Source organism: Leuciscus leuciscus (assembly GCF_965113295.1).
Source record: "Leuciscus leuciscus genome assembly, chromosome: 25".
Taxonomy (NCBI): domain Eukaryota; kingdom Metazoa; phylum Chordata; class Actinopteri; order Cypriniformes; family Leuciscidae; genus Leuciscus; species Leuciscus leuciscus.
Window position 1 is genome coordinate 9,492,634 of NC_138724.1, and position 21,094 is coordinate 9,513,727.

The 21,094-nt window shown below is 46.5% G+C and overlaps 3 protein-coding genes across 3 annotated transcripts; all 3 read left to right on the forward strand.

The window, feature by feature from the left end:
- The first annotated feature begins 1,286 nt into the window (after positions 1-1,286).
- LOC309490379 (histone H3.2-like) lies at positions 1,287-1,810 on the forward strand. The gene has a single exon (XM_082159513.1). The coding sequence runs from the start codon at positions 1,352-1,354 to the stop codon at positions 1,760-1,762; it is 411 nt and encodes a 136-aa protein (XP_082015639.1). The 5' UTR covers positions 1,287-1,351; the 3' UTR covers positions 1,763-1,810.
- Positions 1,811-2,731: 921 nt separating this feature from the next.
- LOC309490737 (histone H4) lies at positions 2,732-3,190 on the forward strand. The gene has a single exon (XM_082159977.1). The coding sequence runs from the start codon at positions 2,748-2,750 to the stop codon at positions 3,057-3,059; it is 312 nt and encodes a 103-aa protein (XP_082016103.1). The 5' UTR covers positions 2,732-2,747; the 3' UTR covers positions 3,060-3,190.
- An 8,219-nt stretch (positions 3,191-11,409) lies between these two features.
- LOC309490423 (piggyBac transposable element-derived protein 4-like) lies at positions 11,410-14,473 on the forward strand. The gene is made up of 3 exons (XM_082159582.1): positions 11,410-11,713; positions 12,497-12,574; positions 12,783-14,473. The coding sequence occupies exons 1-3, from the start codon at positions 11,550-11,552 to the stop codon at positions 14,356-14,358; spliced, it is 1,818 nt and encodes a 605-aa protein (XP_082015708.1). The 5' UTR covers positions 11,410-11,549; the 3' UTR covers positions 14,359-14,473.
- The last annotated feature ends 6,621 nt before the right edge of the window (positions 14,474-21,094 follow it).

The window sequence follows — 21,094 nt, forward strand, 5'->3', positions numbered from 1 at the left end:
CTCCAAACAACAACGATGCTAAAAACAACTGACAAAGCCAGAAATCTTGGTGTAATTATGGACCCAGACCTGAATTTCAACAATCACGTTAAGGCTGTAACAAAGTCTGTTTACTACCACCATAAAAATATATCAAGGGTTAAAAGACAATGTGCCAACAGGATTTGGAAAAACTTGTCCATGCCTTTATTTCCAGTAGACTTGACTAATGTAACAGTGTCTTTACAGGCCTCCCGAAAAAAATCTATCAGACAGTTGCAGCTGATTCAAAATGCTGCTGCTCGGGTCCTCACGGGGACCAGGAGGATGGATCACATCACTCCGGTTTTGAGGTCTTTACACTGTGCCACAAATAATTGATTTTAAAGTACTTCTACTGGTTTACAAATCACTAAACAGCTTAGGACCTAGATACATTTCAGATCTGCTTGTAAGCTATGAACCACCCAGACCTCTCAGATCATCTGGGATAGGTCTACTTGCTGTCCCCAGAATCAGAACTAAAAAGGGGGAAGCAGCATTCAGTTTTTATGCTCCACATATCTGGAACAAACTGTAAGTCCGCAACAACTATATTCTTTTAAATCAAGGCTGAAGACCTATTTTTTAAATGTTGCTTATTCTTAATTCATTCACTGTATTGCACTGTTACTTTTATTCCTGTTTTTAATCTGTTTTTAAACGTTGTTCTTATTTTTTAAACTGCATTCTAATGTTGTTGTGTTTTTTTTGTGTGTTTTTTTGTAAAGCACCTTGAATTGCACTTCTGCTGAAATGTGCTATATAAATAAAATGGCCTTGCCTTGCAGTGTATATGCTCTGATAATGAATTGAATATTTTAATAAATTATTCAAAATAAAAAGCAACATAGCCTACATATCGGCTTCACTAAAAGAAATTGGTAAATATTATTCTGGTTCTTTGATCCCCTATTTTACGGGACGGATGGAAACCCTAGTGTGTCTCGCTGCAGTGCTTTTATACAGACTGTAATGTGATCTTCTAATCCGAGATCTGCACAATCACTGGGAACTAAGGCGAGTATTTCAGAACAATTGAATACAACATTGTGAGTATAAATACCAGGTTGGTGTTACATATACACTGTTTGATGTATATGTAGTATTCAACAGAACAAAGCTGCTCGAGCGGGAAACCTTCCACTTGTTTGAAAAATAGGAAACGCGCAGTCATTGGCTGGCACTCATCCGCAGACGTCACGTATTAGCCAATCACAAGGTCTGCATCCTCGCGACATTGGCGGTACAATGCTTTAAAAGCGGGTGTATAACATATAGCAGAATTTCCTTCCAGCGCAAGCAAGACTCTAGAGAGAGAAAGACCGCAGCAATGGCAAGAACCAAGCAGACCGCTCGTAAATCCACCGGTGGTAAAGCCCCGAGGAAGCAGCTCGCTACTAAAGCCGCCCGTAAGAGCGCTCCGGCCACCGGCGGTGTCAAGAAGCCTCATCGCTACCGGCCCGGGACCGTGGCTCTGCGGGAGATCCGCCGCTATCAGAAGTCCACCGAGCTGCTGATCCGCAAACTGCCCTTCCAGCGGCTGGTGAGAGAAATCGCTCAGGACTTCAAGACGGACCTGCGCTTCCAGAGCTCCGCTGTCATGGCTCTGCAGGAGTCCAGCGAGGCTTATTTGGTCGGTCTGTTCGAGGACACCAATCTGTGCGCCATCCACGCCAAGAGGGTCACCATCATGCCCAAAGATATTCAGCTGGCCCGCCGCATCCGCGGAGAGCGCGCTTAAACCCGCGTCTGCGTCAACCCGCAACGGCTCTTTTAAGAGCCACCAAAACTGCACTGAACGAGATCATTTCCAGTTTAACTCAATACGAGTAGAAAGTTGCGTTCACGCATTACATTAATACTCTCTGGGTCACCGTAACCCTATCCTATCAGAATTAAATATAATCCTAACCCTAATTATAAAATACTGAGACATAAAGAAATGTGAATGATTATGTAATAAAAGCGGTTATGTATTTTAATGTTTGTATAGGCCTAGCTCTATATTCTTTACTTGAATGCTGTGACGTCAGTTGTACAGGGTGTGAATCACACAATGGCGACAAAACACCAATTATTGAAATTAACAAAACTATCATGCGCAATTGATTGACATGTGAACTAGAAATCTGTCTTCTTATTTACAGGTAAAGCTTCGTTTCATCTTCAAACAGGTTTCCCAAACTAGACTACAGTGGTGTTTTTTTGTTTGTTTTTTTACTCTTTTCTTCCAGCTAACTTACTCCCTAATAGTGGCATGGTCTATTTTGCAACTTTTAGCGGAAGTTCAATGACAACTTTAGAGATTACTCTTATACAGGTGCAAGTTCAGCTAAAGGTAGACATACAGTATAATCAATGAGGCCTGAAATCATTTTTATTCTGCAAATATATCCGAATTGTCTAATACAAAATGTACTATACTGTACTTCTAGATTAGCACATTTCATTACCATTCAGTATCTCTGTATGATGATATTATAACATTCTCTTCATCAAATGAAATACATTTTATAAAACATGAAAGAAGTCGGACAGGCCTCGTTAGATTATGGTTTGGGTTGAACCACATTGTTTTGTGCTGGAACTATATTGAGGGGAGGGGCGTTTTGCGCCTTGTGACGCGGTGTTGGTTTCTATCAGGTCTTGTAAGTAACCATAAAAGGCCTCCTTGCAACGCTGAACGTACATTTGTTTTCATTTATTGATAAGTGTACATGTGAAATATGTCTGGAAGAGGCAAAGGCGGTAAAGGACTCGGGAAAGGAGGCGCTAAGCGTCACCGTAAAGTTTTGCGTGATAACATCCAGGGAATCACCAAACCCGCCATTCGTCGTCTGGCTCGCCGCGGCGGCGTCAAGCGCATCTCCGGTCTGATCTACGAGGAGACCCGCGGAGTGTTGAAGGTGTTTCTGGAGAACGTGATCCGCGATGCCGTCACTTACACCGAGCACGCCAAAAGAAAGACCGTCACCGCCATGGATGTTGTGTACGCGCTGAAGAGACAGGGACGCACCCTGTACGGCTTCGGTGGATAAACGCCTGAAACTAGGAGAAACTACTCAAACCCAACGGCTCTTTTAAGAGCCACACACATGTTGAAAAGGAGTATGTTTTAAGTTGTTTATTCTGTCAACTACTAATTAGTAACCACTTTCAAGCAGAACTTGTATGGAGATTTGATTTTAGTAATTACGGAGCTTGTGTTTCCAGACTATTGCTCATGTTTAGTTCTCTACAATATAGAATTTAGAGTTTCTCAGAACCTGAACCTGTTATTGTAGCACACGTTTAGTGATTGTCAAAAACAACTGAATTCATGGCGCAATTTTCCATTGCAATAAAAGCGACTCTTTTGAACTTAGCTAAAATATAATACTTAAATGTCACTCAATATCATCTAAATCGGATTGTACTTTGCTTTTTGGTGACTGTGAAACATTAAACGTAATCGGTTACTAACGTAACGATCTCTCTAGAAGAGGGAACGAGTATTGCGTAAGATAGCTTACGCTACGGGAAAGTAATCTTTTCTCGAGATCTGAAGCCTAAAAATTATCCTTAATTTTTATAATTTTGTCAACGCAGTGCAGCAATTTTTATAATTTTGTCAACGCAGTGCAAGCAATGGGCAAGCTTACTAGCGTGCCCATTGGCTGCCCTGCGGCAACTGCAGCAGCCTATCGCTGAGTCTTAGATGTGACGTCACGTCCAATGAGCGCGCTTGGCGCGCCTCATGCCTCACAGCCCTCGAAAGAGGGGGTGTGGCTTAGCGTATACAAGCGAGGCTCAGAGGCTGCTTCACTGGTTTCTGTCGCTGAAGCGAATGAGCTCGTGGCGCGAGCACGGCGGGTTACGCAATACTCGTTCCCCCTTCTAGAGAGAACCGAGGTTACGTTCTCTTACGAGAGGTTCTCTCGTATTGCGTAAGTTACGCTACGGGAACTCCCTTGTCAACGCCGTGCGCGCCCAGCATCCACTAAATGAGTCCCAGGGGAAGTCCGGGGAACACGATGAGTGGGAACCGGGCGGCCAATAGAATGGCTAGTGCAGTACATAAGCACACACTAGGGCGCTCAGAGCGTCACGGCTGGTCTGAGCTGATCTCCTCAACCAGGAGAGCTAAATCAACCGCAGTAGCCCGCACACAGACAGTGGGCCGGCCTACGCGTAACTTAGACTGATAAAACTTTCGCCTGCAAGGCAGGAACTTCCAGGTTGTAAAACCTAAATAATGTCGAGGGGGAGGCCCAGCCCGCCGCCGTACAAATGTCATGAATGGAAATTCCGCTGGACCAAGCCCACGAAGAGGCCATGCCTCTGGTGGAGTGAGCCCTGATGCCCAGAGGGCACTGCAGGTTTTTAGACGCATAAGTAGCTGCGATAGCGTCCACTATCCATCTGGACAGGCTGTGTTTCGAGGCGGCAAGACCTTGGTGCGCCCACCAAACGAAACGAAAAGCTGCTCCGAGCGCCTGATAGCGGCGGAGCGTGTGACGTAATTTCTCAGCACTCTGACCGGGCAGAGGAGATTATCATCGACCTCGCTGCCGGAAGGCGGCAGGGCTGAGAGAGAAATGACCTGTGCTCTGAAGGGAGTGCCCAATATTTTGAGGACGTAACCATGTCTCGGTTTAAGAATGACTTTCGAGCCATTAGGTCCGAACTCGAGGCACACGGTGTTAACGGATAACGCGTGAAGGTCTCCCACACGTTTGACTGAAGACAGAGCTATCAGAAAAACGGTTTTGAGCGTGAGGTATTTCATATCCACAGTTTCTATGGGTTCAAAGGGATGCGCTTTCAGGGCCTCTAGGACCAGCGAAAGATCCCACATAGGAACCGAGGGGGGTCGCGGGGGTTCATCCTCCTGGCTCCCCTAAGGAAGCGGGTGACGAACTCGTTCCTTCCTAATGCGCGGCCCAGCGCCGAACCGGCAAAAGCTGAGATGGCTGCAACATAGACTTTGAGTGTGGAAGGGGACCTGCCCGTGTCCAGCAGCTCTTGAAGGAAAACCAATACCTGCGATACCCCACATGCTTGTGGATCCAGCCCCTTGGCAGTGCACCACTTTTAAACACAGACCATTTAGATGTGTAGAGCCGCCTCGTAGAGGGGGCTCTAGACTGGGTGATCGTGTTCACAACCCCTTCTGGCAGGTCAACGGGTATCCGTTGAGTCTCCATGCATGCAGAGACCAGCGCTCTGGATGGGGATGCCAGATCGAGCCGTGGGCTTGAGAGAGAAGGTCTCTTCTCGCCTGAATCGGCCAGGGGACTGTGTCTGCCAGCTGTATTAGCTCCGGGAACCAAGTCTGGTTCTCCCAGTACGGGGCTATGAGGAGCACCGTGTGGCGCGCTTCCCTGGTTCTCCTGATGACTTGTGGCAACAGAGAGACCGGCGGGAAGGCATATAGTGGGCCGCTGGGCCAGGTCTGGGCCAGCGCGTCCTCGTTCTTCGAAAAGAACTTTGGGCAGTGAGCGTTGTCTTTTGACGCAAAGAGGTCGACTTTCGCTTTGCCAAAACGGCGCCACAGTGACTGGACTGTTCGGGGATGCAAGGACCACTCCCCAGGGGGAACATTGTCCCTGGACAGTCTGTCGGGACCCTCGTTCAGGTGCCCAGGCACATGCGCGGCTCTCAGCGAGCGCAGTGAGTGCTGAGCCCACACGAGGAGGCGTTCCGCCAGGGTGCAGAGCATTTTGGATCTGACGCCGCCCTGGCGGTTCACGTAGGCCACTACTGATGTATTGTCCGTGCTGACTAGAACATGGTGACCTTGGAGGACTGGGAGGAAATGCCTGAGCGCTTTCTCGACCGCGAGCATCTCTAGACAGTTTATGTGAAGGAGATTCTCCTGGTCTGACCAGCGGCCATAGACCGGTCTGCCTTCGAAGAGCGCTCCCCAACCTTGGTTGGAAGCGTCTGTCGAGACAACCTTCCGGTGCGAGATCGCTCCCATCGTCACTCCCATTCGGCTGCCAGCCAGGGCTGTAGGGCTGAAATGCAGCCTTGATTCACCCTGACTCGCGAGTCGCCGGCCGCCCAGGCTCGGTGAGGCACGCGCGCTTTCAGCCAGCGTTGAAGCGGGCACATGCGCAGTAAGCCCAGCTGAAGCACTGCTGCAGCTGAGGCCATATGCCCCAGGATTCGCTGGAATGTTCTCAGCGGAGCCTGGCTGCCCACCTGGAAGGATGCGGCGAGATGACGGATGCGGCGCGCGCGCTGCTCCGATAATCTGGCCGTCATAGCCACCGAGTCCAGTTCTATCCCAAGAAGGAGATTGACTGGCGGGGCGATAATGAGCTCTTGGTCCAGTTAACCGAGAGACCCAGGTTTTCCAAGTGGCTGAGAAGCACTGTTCTGTGAGACACAAGCTCTGTCTCTGACTGCGCCAGAATAAGCCAGTCGTCCAGATAGTTCAGTATACGCATTCCCCGTCTTCTGAGGGGAGCGAGAGCCGTGTCCATGCACTTCGTAAATGTACGGGGTGCCAAAGACAGGCCGAACGGCAGGACTGTGTATTGATATACCCGACCGTCGAAGGCGAATCTCAAGAATGGCCTGTGACGGGGTGTTATCTGGATCTGAAAGTATGCGTCCTTCAGATCGAGAGAGATAAACCAGTCTCCTGGGCGAATTTGCGCGAGGATTTGTCTGGTTGTGATCATTTTGAACGGCCGTCTCATGAGGCTTTGTTCAAATGTCTCAGATCTAAAATAGGTCTTAGCGCTCTGTCCTTCTTGGGTACGAGGAAGCAACGGCTGTAAAAGCCCGACTCGCTCAGAGAAGGATGGACCTGTTCTATAGCCCCTTTGTGCAGCAGCTTTGCTATTTTCTGCATTCTGAATTCACTCTTGTCTCCGTCCGTGCTAAAAAGCGCGGGGGACGGCGAGCGAATTGAAGCGAATAGCCGTGTTCTATAGTGTTCAGCACCCATTCTGACATGCCCTGGATAGCTTCCCATGCTTCCGCACGCATAGCTAGGGGTCGAATGGTCTCTGGGTTCAGATCGCCGCACTGCGCGAGATGGGGAACCTGTATCAGAGAAGATGGGGCGGCGCGCGCGCCGCCGGTGCTTGAACATGGGGGCTGGTAGACAGTAGTGACTGGCTGTACAGCGTATGACGGCTCGATCTTTATGGATGGGGCACATTTCGCTGTTAAAAACCTGTGTCGCGAGAGCGGCATGAGGGGTATCGTGTTTGTTAGTAAGTGCGCGAACTCGTGAGCGGGCGCAGGGCTTACATTTGTCACACGGCCAGTGTTTTTTAGAGGGTCTGCAACCCGGGGTAACTGTGTGGCAGAGCGGGCAGTGGGTAGGTGTGGGCACAGAGTCGTGGACACATTCTCTACGCTTATCACTCGAGCTGCGCGTGCCCGCTTTATGAGAGTGCACTCTGAGCGCGTTACCAGGGGAACGTGTTTGTGTGTAGCAGTGAGCACGAGGGTGTGGGCACATTTTCTACACTTATGACACCTTCGGCGTGAGCCGGACAACCCGAATTTATATTCTTTATGAGATTTATCTGGGCCGCCTTAAAAACGGCGTTTGTGTGCAGGCGAGCGAGTTGTGTTACTGGCTCGTTGGCTGCGATGTAAGCTGCTGCAGTAGCCTCTTGTAAGGGGACTGACAGAGCTGGGCGCTTTGATGGCTCATAAATACTCAAGCACCATCCTTGTGAGCGGGAGTGTGCGAGATGCGGGTTCGCTTTCTGTATGTAAAAAAGCTGGCCGCGAGCTCGGAGAAGCAAACAGGAAAAAAATTTCTCTGCCGCCAGGACCGGATTCAAACTCAGGTCTCTGGCGCGAAAGCCTAATGTTCTGCCACTGAGCCACAGGGGAACACATAAGCTTTCAGTTAGCGCGAGCATATGACAGAGCGTCGCTCGTGACGTACGCTCTGATATCCCTTGAGAACGGCGCAGTTGCGCGGCTCGAACAAAGGGAGAGAGAGCAGGAAGATGTCATCATGTGCTGTGACATCGTTTGTTTGTTTGCAGGCATGCGTGTATTAAAAACAGGCTCGTTTACTGCAATATTGATATTTCTAGTCGCCTGAGCTTAGGAGGGGACTGAGAAATGTGTAAGAAATGGAGGTGAGTGACGCGCACGACCGAGATGCGGGGCAGCTTTCTTATAACGTAAAGGAAGCTAGCCCGTGACCGTCCACTTCTGACATCCCTTGTGAGCGGCGCCTGTTTGCGTGGCTCGAACAGAGAGGGAGAGCGCGGGAAGGAGCGAGCGTCATTATGTTTTGCGTCAGCGTTTGTTTGCAGGCGTGCGTGTATAAAAAACAGGCTCGTTTACTGCAATATATGTATTTCCAGTCACCTGAGCTTAGGAGGGGACTGAGAAATCTGTGAGAATGGAGGTTAGTCCGACCTGGGTGGGGCTAAACACTCTTCTCTCCTTTCGCCAGTGACGGGGGGGGGGGGGGGGGGGGGGGGGTAGCTTTCTTGTAACGTAAAGGAAGCTATAGCCCGAGACCGTCCATTTCTGACATCCCTTGTGAGCGGCGCCGTTTGCGCGGCTTGACAGAGGGGGGTAAGCAGCTGTCTATGATAGCAGCGTTGTCTGCTTTATCCCCTGAGGCGACGGCAGTGCGGGCGAAAGCCGGCCGCTGCGCGTCGGGAGGTGGGGGGGGAGAAGGAGATAGCGAGGCTCGCGGGAGGGGCTCCGGTGAGCGCTCAGCTACTGCATCCGGGTCCGGAGGCAGGAGGAGGGTCCAACAAGGCGAGTCGAGCCCGCAGGGTCGACATCGGCATCTCCTCGGAGAGTTCGCAGCCGCCCGAAGTAAGGGCGAGGGCTGCGTGGTCGAGGCCCAGGCAGAGAGCGCAGATAACATGGCGGTCGCTGTCGCTGAGCGGGGCTCTGCACGAGCCACAGGGGGAGCGAGGCATTTGAAACAACGCCTCGCGCTCTTTTAGATGCAGTGTGTCGCGGGGCAAACACACAAACACACACAACACAGAGCAAAGAAGGATATAATCCGCCGGATAGCGGAGCAGGCAGGGAAGGCTGAAGGCGGCGAAGACGGCCGGCTTCCTCAGGCTGATATCCTCGGCGTGCTTGTTTCAACGGCGGCGGCTTCCTCAGAGTCCAGCGATGCGGAGAGCGTCGCTGAAGAGACAGAAATCAGTGAAGCAGCCTCTGAGCCTCGCTTGTATACGCTAAGCCACACCCCCTCTTTCGCGGGCTGTGACGCATGAGGCGCGCCAAGCGCGCTCATTGGACGTGACGTCAGGTCTAAGGCTCAGCGATAGGCTGCTGCAGTTGCCGCAGGGCAGCCAATGGGCACGCTAGTAAGCCTGCCCTAGGTCTGCGTGCTGCTGCACTGCGTTGACAAAATTATAAAAATGAAGGATAATTTTTTGGCTTCAGATCTCGAGAAAAGATGACTTTCCCGTAGCGTAAGCTAACTTACGCAATACGAGAGAACCTCTCGTAAGAGAACCACATTTGCTGTATCAAACTGATGTGTCAGAGGTGTATATATGTAACAGTTTTGTTATAAAGTGTTTCATTTTCTCCTCATCATGCAAGCACGTACATGTTATCACTTCGAGAAAACAGATGCAAAGAAAAAAAAAATCGAAGTATTTACAGATGACTGTACTATATGCCGAATAATGCTGTATGAGTCATTTGTGTTAAATTATGGTCTGAAAATCTAACCAAGCCACACCTTTACCAAAATGTGAAGAGAGAGTAGCGTAAGGATAATGATCCTGAAACTTGTGAGGGAGTTCTGCTTCTTCTTCACGTTTTAATGGCAATTAACGCCTTAGGAGTATTATCACCATAGGTACTGAATGACAAATTAACATGGTTGATGAGTCTGAAATTTATCCTGGGATTAATGCTCAAAGTATTCCATCCACACATAATATATTCTAGACCTTAGACCCATGTAATATGAATTTAGTTAGTGCTCTGTATAGCTGTATGTCCTGCCTTTTCCTAAAATATCCTCTTTCTTAATTATAAGTGATTAAATAATGTATCACAATATATATTATATTTACTACATATAAAAAGCACATGACAAACACTTTCAAATACATTACACACAATGCATAATCCATTTTCATGTAAACCTATAATATAAGTGCCAGTGTTGATTTCAATCGTGTGCTTTCTAATCTTAATCTAGACAGCAATACATATTTTCTATTTTCTCCCTAGCAGTATCCTCCAGTCAGTGTAATACTATAACACCATTTCCCTGTGTCACTGTGTTTCTACTGTCCCATCTAGTTTGCCACTTATGCATGACCTTTTTCTTTAAAATCTGTTTTGCCTCTTTTTTTCCCATAGGTACTTTTTTGTTAGTTTATCAGCAACTTCATTACCAGATACCCCAACATGTGCTGGTACCTAACAAAAATACACCACTATTCCAGCCTCTTTCAATCTGTGTAATAATAAATATACTTCCATTAATAAATCTGCTTTGTCTAATTTTGCATGTATTATACTAATTAAAGCTGAAGAAGAATCTGAGTCTATAAGGGGCAATGGAGTCTGTGCTGCCTGTCTTTTCTAGCCAATGAAACACCTTCAACCCATATATAGCCAATCAGAGGAAGACAATCCAGCCATTTGAAATTACCATGAGTGTCAAATAAATATCCAGTGCCGAATCAGATCCTCTGTGAATTCAGGGGAGTGAAGAGGCTGATGAAATGGCAACAACAACAAAAAAGCTGTACATAGAAATGAAGTAGAATTTGAAGTAATGTATGGAAGGTTGATTGTAAATATATTATTCAGCAAGAACTAATGAAATTCTGGCAAACAGAATGGGAAAAGGGAAATAAAGGCAGACATTATTTTTCTATTCGGTCAACAGTGAATCATTCCATAAATATAGGTTTAGGTATGAGGTGTGCATTGAATTATGGGCTGGCAATGGTTGGAAAACATCCAGATGGCAGATGCATATGTGGAGAAGGAGAAACTGTGTGCCATGCTCTAATGGACTGTGTATGTCATCGTACAGAAATAAATCTCATGTACTCAGAACTGTTGTTTAGTTATTTATTAAAATCATTACTCTGTACTAAGAACTATGAGACAACAAGATTTGTCATCAACTTTTTACACTGGACTGGACTATATATAAGGATATAATCTGTTAAATCTATTAATTCTTCAAATGAACTGAGGAGGGCAGCAATACGCCATTGTAGCGTCTAGTCTGCCGCAAATATCAAAAAGAAGAAGATCCACTGTGAGTTGAAGATTAACATTCCCGAAACAGTGAAATCTGTCCTCAAAGAATGCGCTCACCAAGACGGCCGACGAAAGAGGGAAGAAACATCTAAAATCCAGAAATAAAGAGAGTTTTGCCAAATTACAAAGTTGAAGGGGGTTTTCCTGTTCCCGTTTAGCGCCGGTCTGGCCACGCCCACCGACATAGCGCGTCATTCACATGGTAATGACGTGACTGTGGGAAACGCCCCCGATCAACAGGATAAAACTGGCGCCAAACTTTTGTTTGGTTTTATTGACTTTTCCTTAAGATGGCACGTCACGCACACGAGGAAGCTCTTCGGATGATCATAGACAGTGAGGAAGAATTGACTTGTTCCTCAGAGTCAGAAGATGATGATGATGATGATGATGAAGACGTTGATGATGAAGGCCTGCATCAGTTTGATCCAGCGCAGGACACATTTTCTGAAGAGTAAGCCGTTTATTCTTATTTTAGTTATTAGAGTCGCATATAGCTGTTTCAGACCAATATGGCCTGACGATATCTACCAGTTTGTGATATGAGTGAAATGTGTTGTCCTGTGGACTTTTAGAACATCTAAATGTCTTCCAAAACAAGCATATACCTGTTATATTCTAATGTGGAGAGAGATTAAGAGCGAGAGAGAGATTTAGCAACGGAGCTTAACTGTGTTCTCCAACATCTGCTGAGTTGTAAATGTTTTGAATGTGAATAACAGAAGCGTGTCGATGCCCCATCAACCGCCATAAAGCGCACGACCGTATATCCATTAATTATCAATAGACCCTTTTCACAGACTGTGATGACTAGTTTTAATGGTGATAAGCATCGTGAATCCTGCAGAGTGTTTATTATTATTATTATTATTATTATCATCATTACTATTTAAACGTATGCACATTTATAACTACACATGGTAATATATCACCGTTGCATCAAATTACAAAAAATTAGGGTGTTTCTAATACTGCGGCTGTGTGAGTGACAGTGAGATACATATTTCTCTCTTCTTGACTGCCGTTATTAAGCTCTCTATATTTCCTTGACTCTTTTGAAAGTTGTGAAAACACTATTGTGAAGTTTTTCTATTTGAGCAAATTAACTAGGATGATTTTCTCTTCTGAGAAACCCGGAAATGTGAAAAGGGTCTATCACTTATGCATGCACTGGTTTGCCACCTTGGACAACATAAGCTAATTGTTTACTAATATTTGTGCTTGTACCTTTTCTTAGGAATGTGGTTCCTTCAGGTGAACCTCACACAGGACACAATCATCGTTCAGTTTTCAACGCGGTTGAGAATCTTAATGTGTAAGTGCACGTTTACCCCGTCATTTTACAAGTGACAATGACATATTATTTCACAGTGCATGTAATCAAAATTAATCTAAGCCAAGTATATGTGCATGGATGAATGTGTAAATAGCTTTTTAATGAGTGGCCAATATATCAGTATTAGTAACTGAAAATGTTGTGATCCTTTTGTCAACATGCTCACTTTTGTTTTCTCCCCCCACAGATGTGAGAATGACAGTGACCAGATTCCTGTTTTAAAGAGAGCCAAGACGCTGTCATGGAGGGAAGAGACTGATGTCGATGTGGCTCCAAAGTCTCTGAGATTCCTGCCAGCTCGGGAACCTGGGCCGCAGTCGAGTCTTGCTGACTCGCACTCTCCTATGAGTCTTTTCAAACTGTTTTTCTCAGAGAGCGCTGTGTCAAATCTGTGCCACAACACAAACGCTCAGGCTGCCAGGGCACTCGCAAAGGGTCGCAAATACAGTTGGACAGATGTCAGTGTTGACGAGCTGTACCGCTACATTGGACTCGTTTTCTACATGGCCTCGGTGAAGATGAGCTCCATCGCTGACTACTGGCGGCAGGACAGTCTCTTCTCTGTGCCCTTTCCCGCCACAGTCATGTCTAGGGACCGATACCGCACCATTTCATGGAATTTGCACATAAGTCACCCAGAGGCAGACAAGGAAAATGACAAAAAGAGGGGAACCGCTGAACATGACCAGCTCTTCAGGGTCAGACCCCTCATGGACACCATCCGTCTTGCGTGCAAAACCTTTTATCATCCCAGAAGAAATTTGGCTGTGAAGGAAAGACTGGTGGCATGCAGAGCAAATGCAGGAATGAGAAGATTCATGAAAGCCGAGCCAGCAAAGCTGGGCTTCAAGTTTTTTGTCCTGGCGGACTCATCGAATGGATATACTGTGGACCTCTTTGTGTACACTGGCAAGAATATCTTTCCCACAGGCCGTGGGCTTTCTTATGATGCTGTGATGTCTCTTTTGGACAAGACAGTTTTGGGCTCTGGGTACCATGTGTACATGGATGATTTCTATACAAGTCCAAAGCTCTTAACAGACTTGTTTGCTATGAAGTTTGGTGCTTGTGGGACTTACAGAGACACTAGGAAGGACTTCCCACGGAGTGCATCTAATCCATTGACCAAAAAGTCCAGCAGGGGATCCATCCGGTGGATTCGGGATGGGCCTCTTGTGTGTGTGAAGTGGATGGACAAAAAAGAGGTGTCTGTTTGTTCCACCATCCATGCTGCCTATACAGGAGACCGTGTGCAACGACAAGTGAAAGCACAAGAGACACGGAAGACAAAGTCTCTTCCATGTCCTGCGCCTGTGAGTGCTTACAACCAGCACATGACAAGTGTTGACCCGTCCGACCAGCTGTTGCAGTACTACACTGCACAGCACAACACCATGAAGTGGTACAGAAAAGTCTTTCTACACTTCTTGGACGTTGCTGCCACCAACGCTTTCATATTGCACAAGGAGCTACACGGCAACATGACGCACAAGGCGTTTATGGAAGAGCTTGTTGCAGGGCTCTGTGGTGTGTCTGAGAAAGCAGATCCAGAACAGACCAGTAATGACCATGTGCCGGTTCCAGGAGCTGAGCTGACCTCCAATGTCAGAAGAATTGCCTCTGTTGGTCGCCGCATATGTGTGCATTGCAAAGCAGTGCGTGGCAAGAAGCAACAAACACCATGGAAATGCCAGGCATGTGATGTTCATTTGTGTCTTCAGTTGAACAGGAACTGTTTCCAGGAATGGCACAACGATGAGTGAGTGTTCAAACCTGGGTGCACAACAATGTGCCTTCAATTACACGCCCTCTATTTTATTTTAATTTGAGGAAACCGTACACTATTTTTGTAAATAAACTATGAATGAAAATAAAAAATGTGTGGAGAATTATTTATTCATTTTTATTACTAGACCCATTAGGGAAGGGATCAGTATTTGACCACTGGCACTCTTTCACACTGCTTTTATGAAACAAGAAAATCAAAGCAGCATTATTATTGTAATACAATCTGGGCTGAATACTACTGAAGCTTGTTCCTGCCACAGACTTAAAAAAATAAACAAGGTAATTGCGACTTTTTCTCACAGTTCTGACTTTTCTCAGAATTGCGAGAGAAAAAAGTCAGAATTGTATGGAAGCCCATTCCCGCCACATGTCGAAATTTTGGCATACCAAGCCAAAATTATGACATGCTGCTCATTGATCTGACACAACCCGATAAAGAATGAATTGTAAACGCATTAAGGAGTAGCGCATTTTAAATGTGGTTTGAGCTACTAATGATGTAATTCTTGCCTTATTCGCTTAACGCCATGGAATAGCTCTGAGCAAACACACTCTTGAAAGGATTTTAAGCAAGAACAAGCTTTGGTGCTCAATGGATGTGGCTGCTGTCATTGAGCATATTCTGTGTTCTTAAGGAAATATGATCCCCAGAACACCGCCACCCTCAGAATGTGTAGAAATGCATGATTTAGTTAAAGAACTAATTTTTCTAGCCCTCTACGCTTTCCTTTTTCATTTTTGAAATCATAAAGTAATGCCACGTCCACTATGCTCTGTCGGTACATACAGTTACCTGAGGGTGGCGCTGTTCTGGGGATCATATTTCCATAACACATCTCAATATAGTAATGCAACATTTCGTTTGAGAATGAATTGTCTTGTCCTCTACATGCTTGGTTTTTATCATATTTGTGATTATTGTATTATGATTTTTGTTTACAGTGCAAAACTATTTTTCAAAACTTTTTCCCTTGATACATTTAATAAAGTGACAGCACTAAACATTCTGCTGTAAAGGGATTTACAGTCAAAGACCCAGAACCAGATATGATGAATGAAGACATGGAGTCAGAATTATAATACATTGAAGAAAAGTTTTTCTGAAGATAGTTTGCAGTTTCATCAGCAGAAGTCAGCTTCAAGACTCTCAAGGAGTTTGTAGGCCGGCCCGTTTACAGTTACAAAGATCACAGCAATTATACCCTTCACCAATTAAGGTCTAAGCTACATCCTTGCTTCAGGTTGAATTATTCTCATTAACTAAGAAATAGATCAACATAGTAATAAAGTTCCACACATATACAGATAGACTGAAGCATATCTCCATCAATTAGGCAGCTGACACTCGGACCCTGAAGTTAGGCATGTCGTGACCTTCCAGGTCGCAGATTTGCGTTGCTGGGCGCCAACATGTCCTGAACAACAACTCGGTCAACCTCCAATAATGCCAGTTGTTCCTTAACCTTTAACCAAAAAGATTAACACACACTGACACACAGCTTTTTCAAGGTTGGAAATGACCAGGCTCTAACTATAAACAGGAGAGTCCTCTCAAAACATCAAGATAATACGTTCTTTCTCTCAAGGAAAGCTACACTTTAGTCTAACTGGAAAGTAAGGCTTAACTGAAAAATGGTCTCTTAAAGGGATGGTTCAGAGTAAAATCAACCTAGGGTCCTTTGCACCATGACCTCGAGCCAAACACCCCTGTTATTTTACAGATTTTTCCTAAATTATTATGATCGAATACCTTTAATAAAGTGATAGTACTAAAAGTTCTGCAGAGAAACACTGTTATTTTACAGGTCGTTACATAAAAAACCTTCAATAAAGTGTTAATGCATGCTCAAGATTGTAAATTAAAAGTTTTTATTTTTTCTACATTTTCAGATGTATCATGGCAATGTGAACACACAAGGTAAAACCCCAATTTCTTTTACCCAGAAAAATGCCAATTAGTACACCAACATAAAACCAACCAAATCATATTTGTATTAATTGAAGCGGTTTACACTGTTTTTCTATCCCAAGTGGGTGAAATGTCTTACAAATGTAACTTGATGAGATCATTATATTATAGGATAAAAATTCTGTCATCATTAACTCACCCTCAAGTCTTTTCAACCTGTTTAAGTGTCTTTCTTCTGTGGAACATAAAAGAAGATATTTTGAGAGATGTCTTACAACCTGTGTCCAATGTTGTACAACCTGGTCCAATGTTGTTTGGTTACCAACATTCTTCAAAATATTTTGTGTTTTACAGAAGTTATACAAGTTTGAAAAGTCATGAGGTGGAGTCTGCATGCTTTACCTGTGTTTGTATTTCCTCAAACAGAAGGAACAGTATAATGATACAGTATTAATGTAAATGACAGTATTAATGTTTGTATGACATAAATACTCACTTTCTCTGAAGATCATGCGGCAGAAGATTTTCAATCCCAAAACTTCTGGATTACAAGGAGGGAAACACATACACACACACACACACACACACACACACACACACACACACACACACACACACACACACACACACACACACACACACACAAATGAATATTAATGCGTTTCATGAAACAATATTAATTGTCAACTTACTAACAGAGACATGGGGGCTTGCAAAAATTTACTCACCAGCTTTATACAAAAACTTCACAGTAGATCCAAATTCATAGTTCCCATGGTGTGGGGTTACAAATTTAAGAATCTGTTTAAGATCTGTTGATCCTGCATCCTTACATAACATCACATGAAAAACTAAGGTGAAATACACTGTATTGGGCATTCAAGGTATACGTGAAGGCATCAATTTACTGATTAGATTCAATATAGTTTCCAGTGAAGGGGTTTTGTCAGCCTTTGATCTTCCTACTGAGAGTCAAACTATGTGTGAATGTTTACATATAGTTCTTGTGGCCATGTGATGTTTATACAATTGGGGGGTAGCATTATCTTCACAGTCGGGGGTAACTGCCTGTAATGTCTTTAGATTATTTGATTATCTGTAAGGCTGTGTGTAAGGTCAACACTTTTAAGGACTGTCAGCACCTTTACGGACTGCACCTACCAACAGCTCGTGTTCTCAATAAAGAATCCTGCTGAAGAAACAACCAAGTCTTCTGGTCTCCGCTTCTGCGTTTCCTACAATGGTTATTTTTACTATTTTATTTACTATTTAGAAGCAAAAGGTTGCCTTATGTCTACCTTTACGAAAAAGAAGTATAGCAAGTTCATTTTATATTTAAGTATTTTTTAAGTATACTTTATGTAGTAAGTACACTAATATCAATGTGTACTTGTAGTAAACTTGTAAGTGTACTATTTCAATACTGCTAGGGACTAAATTGGCCCACTTTTAGAATATAAAAGTATACGTTTAAGTGTACTATAAGTGTAACAGTAGTAAACTTTAAGTACACACTGTAAAAAAAATCCCGTTGTTTTTACGGAAAAAAACGTACTCGTTACCTAACGTAACCTCTGTTCTCTCTAGAGAGGGAACGAGTATTGCGTAAGTTTAGCTTACGCTACGGGTAAAGTCATCTTTTCTCGAGATATGAAGCAAAAAAATGATCCTTAATTTTTATATCTTGTCAACGCAGTGCGGCAGCAAGCAGACCTAGAGCAGGCAATCTAGCGTGCTCATAGGCTGCTCTGCGGCAACTGCAGCAGCCTATCACTGAGCCCTTGGCGTGACGTCACGCCCAATGAGCGCGAGCAGCGCGCCTACGCGTCACGGCCCGAGGCGGGGCGTGGCAGAGGGTATAAATATGGGCTGAGAGGCTGCTTTCACTGGTTTTTGTCGCAGAAGCGAGTGAGCTCGTGGCGCGAGCACGGCGGGTTACGCAATACTCGTTCCCTCTCTAGAGAGAACAGAGGTTACGTTAGGTAACCGAGTACGTTCTCTTACGAGAGGTTCTCTCGTATTGCGTAAGTTTAGCTTACGCTACGGGAACTCCCTTGTCAACGCCGTGCGCGCCCGGCATCCACTGAATGAGTCCCAGGGAAGCCCGGGGAACACGAGAGTGTGAGCCAGGCGGCCAATGATATGGCTAGCGCAAGTACATAAGCACATAGTAGGGGGAACAGAACGGCGCGGCCGGTCTGACTAACCAACCCTTATATTGTACAGCTCAACCAGGAGGGCTAAATCAAACAGCAGTAGCCCGCGCACAGAAGTGGGCCGGCCTACGCGAGATTTAGACTGATAAAAGTTTAGCCTGCAGGGCGGGAACTTCTAGATTGTAAAATCTAACAAATGTAGACGGGGAGGCCCAGCCCGCCGCCGTACAAATGTCATGAATAGAAATTCCGCTAGTCCAAGCCCATGACGAGGCCATGCCTCTAGTAGAGTGGGCTCTGATGCCCAAAGGGCATTGCAGGTCTTTAGACGCATAAGCAGCTGCAATAGCGTCCACTATCCATCTGGACAGAGTGTGTTTCGAGGCGGCGAGACCCTTGGTGCGCCCACCAAACGAAACGAAAAGCTGCTCCGAGCGCCTCATGGCGGCGGAGCGCGTAATGTAATTTCTCAGCGCTTTGACAGGGCAAAGGAGATTACTGTCAACTTCGCTGCCGGTAGCCGGCAAAGCTGAGAGAGAAATGACCTGTGCTCTGAAGGGTGTGCCCAACACTTTGGGGACATAACCGTGTCTCGGTTTGAGAATGACTTAAGAGTCATTAGGTCCGAACTCGAGACATGCCGCGTTAACTGATAACGCATGCAGGTCACCCACACGTTTGACTGAAGACAGGGCTATCAGAAAAACGGTTTTGAGCATGAGGTATTTCATATCCACAGTTTCCATGGGTTCAAAGGGATGCGCTTTCATGGCCTCTAAGACCAGGGAAAGATCCCAAATAGGAACAGAGGGGGGTCGCGGGGGGTTCATCCTCCTAGCTCCTCTAAGGAAGCGGATAATGAACTCATTCCTCCCTAATGCGCGGCCCAGCGCCGAGTCGGAAAAAGCTGATATGGCCGCAACATATACTTTGAGCGTGGAGGGGGACCTGCCCATGTCCAACAGCTCTTGGAGGAAACAAAGCACACGCGACACCTCACATGTTTGTGGATCCAGCCCTTGGGTGGTGCACCATTTATTAAACACAGACCATTTAGATGTGTAGAGCCGTCTCGTAGAGGGAGCTCTAGACTGTGTGATCGTGTTCACAACCCCTATTGGCAAGTCAACGGGTATCCGTTGACTATCCATACATGCAGAGACCAGCGCTCTGGATGAGGATGCCAGATCGAGCCGCGGGCTTGAGAGAGAAGGTCTCTTCTCACCGGTATCCAGCCGTATTAGATCTGGGAACCACGTTTGATTCTCCCAATACGGGGCTATGAGGAGCACCGTGTGGCGCGCTTCCCTGATTCTCCCGATGACTTGTGGCAGCAGAGAGACAGGGGGAAAAGCGTAAAGCGGGCCGCTGGGCCAGGTTTGGGCCAGCGCGTCCTCGCTCTTGGAAAAGAACCGTGGGCAGTGCGCGTTGTCTTTTGACGCAAAGAGGTCGACTTCCGCTCTGCCGAAACGGCGCCACAGTGACTGGACTGTTTGGGGATGCAAAGACCACTCCCCCAGGGGAACATTGTCCCTGGACAGTCTGTCTGGACCCTCGTTCAGGAGACCCGGCACATGCGCGGCTCTCAGCGAGCGCAGTGAGTGCTGAGCCCACACAAGGAGGCGTTCCGCCAGGGCGCAGAGTGTTTTGGATCTGACACCGCCCTGACGGTTCACATAGGCTACCACTGACATGTTGTCCGTGCGGACTAGTACATGGTGGCCCTGTAGGTATGGGAGGAAGTGCTTGAGCGCTTTCTCGACCGCCAGCATCTCTAGACAGTTTATATGAAGGTGACTCTCCTGGTCTGACCAAGGGCCATAGACCGGTCTGCCCTCTAATAGCGCTCCCCAACCTAGGTTGGACGCATCTGTCGAGACAACTTTCCGGTGCGAGACAACTCCCATCGTCACTCCCGTGCGATACCATTCGGCTGCTAGCCAGGGCTGCAGGGCTGAAACACAGCCATGATCCACTCTGACTCGTAAGCGGCCGGCCGTCCAGGCTTGGTGAGGCACTCGCGCTTTCAGCCAGCGTTGAAGCGGGCGCATGCGCAGTAAGCCCAGCTGGAGCACTGCTGCAGCTGAGGCCATATGCCCCAGGACTCGCTGGAATGTCCTCAGCGGAACCTGACTGCCCGTCTGGAAAGACGCGGCGAGATGTCGAATGCGGCGCGCGCGCTGCTCTGACAATCTGGCCGTCATAGCCACCGAGTCCAGTTCTATTCCGAGAAAGGAAGTCGACTGGCGGGGCAGTAATGAGCTCTTGGTCCAGTTGACCGAGAGACCCAAGCATTCCAGATGGCTGAGAAGCGCTGTTCTGTGAGACAAAAGCTCTGCCTCTGACTGCGCGAGGACTAGCCAGTCGTCCAGATAATTCAGTATCCGCATTCCTTGTCTCCTCAGGGGAGAGAGAGCCGCGTCCATGCACTTCGTAAATGTACGGGGTGCTAAAGATAGACCGAACGGCAGGACGGTGTACTGATATACCCGACCGTCGAAGGCGAATCTCAAGAATGGCCTGTGACGGGGTATTATCTGAATCTGAAAATATGCGTCCTTTAGATCGAGAGAGATGAACCAGTCTCCCGGGCGAATTTGCGCGAGGATTTGTCTGGTTGTGATCATTTTGAACGGCCGTCTCATG

Bases quoted from the DNA above. Each gene is read 5' to 3' on its own strand.
- LOC309490737 (XM_082159977.1), top strand. From the start codon at position 2,748: ATGTCTGGAAGAGGCAAAGGCGGTAAAGGACTCGGGAAAGGAGGCGCT.
- LOC309490423 (XM_082159582.1), top strand. From the start codon at position 11,550: ATGGCACGTCACGCACACGAGGAAGCTCTTCGGATGATCATAGACAGT. The intron at 11,714-12,496 runs GTAAGCCGTTTA...ACCTTTTCTTAG, and splicing joins CAGGACACATTTTCTGAAGA to GAATGTGGTTCCTTCAGGTG. The intron at 12,575-12,782 runs GTAAGTGCACGT...CTCCCCCCACAG, and splicing joins GCGGTTGAGAATCTTAATGT to ATGTGAGAATGACAGTGACC.
- LOC309490379 (XM_082159513.1), top strand. From the start codon at position 1,352: ATGGCAAGAACCAAGCAGACCGCTCGTAAATCCACCGGTGGTAAAGCC.